The sequence below is a fragment of the Anomaloglossus baeobatrachus genome, chromosome 7 (assembly GCF_048569485.1).
Source record: "Anomaloglossus baeobatrachus isolate aAnoBae1 chromosome 7, aAnoBae1.hap1, whole genome shotgun sequence".
NCBI lineage: Eukaryota > Metazoa > Chordata > Amphibia > Anura > Aromobatidae > Anomaloglossus > Anomaloglossus baeobatrachus.
In genome coordinates this window covers 30,225,906-30,231,554 of record NC_134359.1, presented here as the reverse complement: position 1 = coordinate 30,231,554, position 5,649 = coordinate 30,225,906, and the positions used below count along the sequence as shown (strand labels likewise).

General features: G+C 40.2%; 1 protein-coding gene across 2 annotated transcripts in view; it reads left to right on the top strand.

The window, feature by feature from the left end:
- The first annotated feature begins 794 nt into the window (after positions 1 to 794).
- The window catches only part of ZEB2 (zinc finger E-box binding homeobox 2), a 210,141-nt gene continuing 205,286 nt past the window's right edge, over positions 795 to 5,649 (top strand). For both annotated transcript variants that reach the window (XM_075317174.1, XM_075317172.1), the window contains exons 1-2: positions 795 to 1,190; positions 3,097 to 3,229. In XM_075317174.1, coding sequence (XP_075173289.1) covers positions 3,160 to 3,229 — 70 coding nt within the window. In that variant the 5' untranslated portion in view covers positions 795 to 1,190; positions 3,097 to 3,159. The remainder of the gene's footprint in view (positions 1,191 to 3,096; positions 3,230 to 5,649) is intronic.

Sequence of the window (5,649 nt, the reverse complement as noted above, 5' to 3'; positions counted from 1 at the left end):
GCTCAGTGTCCTCCCCTGGGATGCAGACTTGAATTAGTTAATATTGCTCCTCTATCCTGACTGCTCCAGATGTGGGGAATATCTGTGTTTGGACCTGATTGGCTCCAGAAACCCAACGTCACATCACAATCTTTTTTGACTGATGATTCAATTAAGGATACAGTTTAAAAACACAATGCAATATCTACATAGAACATGTCTTCATTTGTAACCACTGAGCCCCATTCACGAATCATGTCACATATAATCTGAACACATTTATCCAACACTCACTCAAAAACTTCTTCCAAGCCCCATCCCACCTTAAACCTTGGGGAAAAAATCGAGGCTAAATCAGTGCAACAATGTATCAATCTTCATTTAAAAAAAACAACAATATAACGACTCACAACACAAACATAGAACGGTCACCAGATACAAAACAAAGGCAAAAACAGCAGAGAAAAGGGGTAAATAATGGACAGAATCAGCAAATGGATCCACGGTGAAGCGTTCGCCATAGACGATCTTCAAAATCTGAGGGTCTTCATTGCAGCCTTGGGAAGTTGAAGTTCCTTTGGGTTCGAAGATGCATGATTGGTGCAAAATGTTTCCAGTCTTGTATCCACTAGGATTTAGTGACGAAGATAATGATGGCAAGGACTTGATGATGGTTGGGGAGGGAGGAGAGAAAGAGTTGAGGTGGGGTGGTGAGGTGGGGGGGAGTTAAGGGAGAAGAGAGAAGTGTTTGGTGGTGGGGTGGGGGGGATAAGGGAGGTGGAATTTCAATTTTTCTCCTAAGCTTTTGCTGAGGCTTCAAGGTATAATCTATCCCAGATCCTTTCCCAGAGAGGGAGAAACTTAGTAATCACGTTTGCAAATGATGCTCACGTTTGGTGCTCAATTATCCCTCCCCATAAAGATAGGTGGCGTGAGTAGCAGGGTCTCCTCCACCAACAAGAAAAAAATGTCATTAGGAAAAGCGTAACACGTCAGTCCGTCCCCAGGTCTGTGTTTCCTGAAGTGGCAGTAAGAGATCAGTCCTAACCTGCCCAGCAGGAATAACGGTTCCTCCTCACCTCCCCTGCCTGCCTGGCCTTCTACTACCTTCTGAGGAGCTACTGTCACCACCATCTTCTCATACAGCAGCTCGACCACTTCTTCATGTCCCTTTCCAGCTCCTCTACCCAACTGCCCACAAGACTTTAAAGGTAGGTGACTCATTTCTGTATTTTATCCAGATCCCCCCCAGACAGAGCTGGAGCCCCTCAGCATGCTTGTCCTCCCTTCTACCTGTTATTGCAGGTAATAGAAGCACATCACATATAGATTATTACAAATAACACTTCAATGCAACATATGTATCTCCTCAAAGTTTTCTAATCACTTCACCCTGAGAAATATTTACATAAATTCTGTTTTTAGTTCATCTTGTGACTTTAGTCTTCCCAGAAACACTTTACTCTTCTCAGGGCTTTTTTTTTACTGTTTATTGAGCGAGTTTCATTTCTGTATTTTATTTTGATTTTTTTTTTATTCTATCTTCTTGCTCAAGTCACATTTTTGATACATTGTTGCATTTATTTTATTATTTTTTTTTCCTATTTTACACTATTTTTAAGACACCTTCAGGTAGATTAATCCAGTGTGGTGTGTGATTTTATTTTATTTATTTTGTATTTTTTTTTTCATTTATTTTCATATTTTAGACTATTTTTAAAGACACTTTTAGGTAGATTAATCCTGTGTGGTGTGTGATTTTATTTATTTTGTATTTTTTTTTTATTTATTTTCATATTTTAGACTATTTTTAAAGACACCTTTAGGTAGATTAATCCTGTGTGGTGTGTGATTTTATTTACTTTTTGTCTTTTTTTTTCATATTTTACACTCTTTTTAAGACACCTTTAGGTTGATAATCCAGTGTGGTGTGTGATTTTATTTATTTATTATTTTTTTTCATTTTTTTTTCATATTTTAGATTATTTTTAAGACACCTTTAGGTAGATTAATCCAGTGTGGTGTGTGATTTTATTTTTTTTTTATTTTTATTCATTTTTTTCATATTTTACACTATTTTTAAGACACCTTTAGGTAGATTAATCCTGTGTGGTGTGTGATTTTATTTTTTGGGTGTAAATTCCATGCACATGAAAAATATTGCAAGCATTTTCCTAGGGAAAAAAGTTGGATTGTGTCTGACCATCATTTCACTGTGTAGTTTTCTAATATTGGCTGGTGTTTATGTAAAGTTTGTTTTTTGTTACATTGTTTGTTTGCTTTAACACACACACACACACATCTTCCTGGTATGGGTTGAGTGTGAGTGTGAGTGTGAGTGAGCGTGCGTCATTTGTTTGGGAATCTATGTTTATAAGAATCCACATTATTTGTAAACTTTCATTGACACTTTTGAAAATGTTTGTCCTGGTAAAGTGAAAAACGTGCCAAGGTGATAGAATTGGCTAAGGGGTTATCTGGGCTAACATTCTGTACAGGAAGGGTTAATTGTCCTTGTCTTAAGGGTTACATCTGTTCCATAAGCCCCCCTTTAAAGCTAGCTTTATCTCCCTCCCCAACATTTTGACAGATACAATCTAAAATGTAACTTTTTTTTTTTTACACATAAAAGTTTACACCCCCTAAAACAAGACCCTACAGAATAACGGTGCAATCCCCTTCACTTACATTCTATGTGGACACTACAGCCAGGGCTGCTATAGAGGGGGACACTCTGGTTCCTGCACAGACTTCTGCCAGTACATGTGGTCGCAGCCTCCAGCCTGGGTGTCAGTGTCTCTGCCTCTGAGTTCCCAAGGCTTAATTACAGTCACTACTATCCAAGGATCTGTATATCCCATTACACTCAACACCCAAAGTTGTGCAAAGATCTGGCTGAGGATGCAGGGGAAGCTTTGACTCATGATTGCAAGATGTAATTCTTCTCTTATCTGGTGCAACCCTTAAGACAACGGAGAGGAGATCATTGCAAAGCAGAGGGTGAAAGGGGAGAGAGACCCTTGAAGAAGCCAGAGAAGGGTCTTTGGGGCATTATTTGGCGCCCTGTGTTTAAATGGGATCTACCAATGCCCACACTGTGCTGTGTTTGGTTGATAGAGTCTGCGTGCTGCTGATATACAGTCGAGTCCATGAGAACTAGCTTCTGATCCACTGTTATCAATGAAGCAGATGATGGCGGATGGCCCCAGGTGTAAGAGGCGAAAACAAGCCAATCCAAGGAGGAAAAACGGTAAGGACTGCTGGAGACCCCCTTCCCCTGCATCTGGAGAGGGTCGGTGCGTCTTTGTGCGAGAGTTGAGTAGTTGAGGGTGAGGGGCTGAGGTCTTGAGCTTTGCTTCTTGCAGGGAGATCGCCCCTCTAAGTGTGAGAGAGGGGTCTCAGCTTGGGGTGTGTGTGGTCTGTGGGTCCCCCCTGATCCGGGCTGGGAGTGGAGTAGGGCTGGGAGTTGGGGGGCTTCTTTTTGCTTTTCATGCTGAAACTTTCTGCTCACAAAAGTCTGTGTCTCTCACATAACGGTTCGTGGAAGCAGCTCAGCAGTGACACTGTGCAAGATTCCCTTTCTTCTCCAGCTCTGCAGGGCTCACAGCACAAGGCTTCCCCCAGCAGCTGCTCTCCATGCAGGGCTATCAGAGCCCCCTCCCTCGGTCTAAGGCACCAGCTCCATCCAGCCACCCCGGTCCAAGCCAGATTGCTATTTCTCCCCGATCTTCCCTGTCCTGGCAGATAGCAGCTTTGTCACTTTTTGCTTCTTGTTTGTCACAATCACCCAGAGCTTTCATGTGTATGGGAGGAGGGGATGCCACACTATAAAGGGGGTTCTGCTCCACAGAGTAGCCTCCATTGCTGAGCTAATATTTTGGAAATCAGCACAATGGTGGCCACAGGGTGCTTGCCTCTGCATCTCCCTTACCCCAAACCATTACTATAGCTATAGTGGTCCTAAGAAGACAGTTTTCCTTTCTCACTACACACTCCTATACTTTCCTTTTCTCACTACACACTCCTATACTTTCCTTTTCTCACTACACACTCCTATACTTCCTACTTCTTCACACTTCAAGTAAACTTTTTATAAAATATAAGAGCTTTAATGAATGGTCAGTGGATTTTTAATCCGTATCCATTATATTGCTATTAACCCGCTTGCTCAGTTTTAATGGATGATTTTATTGGGGGGGATCATTTTACGTTTGAGACCCTGCTGTGGTCAACGTGGGGTGTGAGATAGGGATTCTAGTATAACAAGGAACATCTACCCTCCCTCCTTCATTGCTTTGATCTATTTGTTTATCTTTAGTAATTAAAAAATATAGGCACCCTGTCCAGTCACAGACCACTGGCTCAGGCTTGTCTGTCAGTTTATAAGGTGGTCCTCCATAGCCAAGACCTCCCATCTCTCCAGAATGACTGAGCCCAGGCTACAATTACATGTAATGTTTCCCACTTCTGTTCCCTGAGTCCATTTTATTAAATGTTGGTTATTGATTTTGTATCCACTCTGTGTATGTGGGGCATTAGCAGAGCCTGGTGCTGCTGCTGTTACTGCTGCTGATAACAACTGCACAACAAAGTCAAGGATTGTATCAGAAAAAGGAGTTGTAAAATGCTGCTTTTTTATTTTTTTATTTTTTATTAAAGTTTTCACCTCTGCTATACTGGCTGCAGGTCAGGCTTCATAGGTGTACTGTGTGTCATCTGTCTACATCACATGGTTTGTGGTTTATCTTTTTTTTTTTCTTCTGATAATTGGTCATATTTCCTTTCTCGTTTAAAAAGAAAGATGTTGTGTAAGTACAAGACTTGCAGCACAAGGTGTAAGGAGCTTTTGAAAGAATTTTGCACTCGCATAAGACTTCGGTGCACACCTGCGTATGGGGGAATGTGTGATATGAAGTTTACATCTTGTAGTTATTGCAAAGATTGGAGCTTTTGATACCTGAGAATGAAATAGTAAAAAAAAAAATAAGTTTACTTGTGTTGAATAGAGGTAGTATGTTTATTTTGATACCTAGGAGTTATATATTGTATCCATTGTGGACAGAGGATTTGGAACGTTGGAGTAAATGTAAAGCTAAATTGTGTGTTTCTCTCCTTGATTATTTAGGAATATCTGAGCTTATATCATATGAGGATGCAATAAAAGTTATATATATGCTTACAGATAAATAGATACATAGAGGATAGAGCTACATAGATAGATAGAAGGATAGATAGAGGGATAGATATGTAGGGGATAGATAGATAGATAGATGGATAGATTATTAGATTGATTGATAGAGGGATAGATAGGTAGGGGATAGATATATAGGGGATAGATAGATAGATAGATGGATAGATAGAGGGATAGATGGATAGAACGAGGGATAGATAGATAGATGATAGATGGATAGATAGATGGATAGAAGGATAGATAAAGGGATAGATAAGATAGGTAGGGGATAGATATATAGGGGGTAGATTGATAGATCGATAGAAGGATAGATAGAGGGATAGATAGATAGATAGATAGGTAGGGGATAGCTTTATAGGGGATAGATAGATAGATAGATTGATAGATAGATGGATAGATAGATAGATAGATAGATAGAGGGATGGATAGATAGATAGAGGGATAGAGGGATTGATAGAATGTTCATAGATTATTTAAAA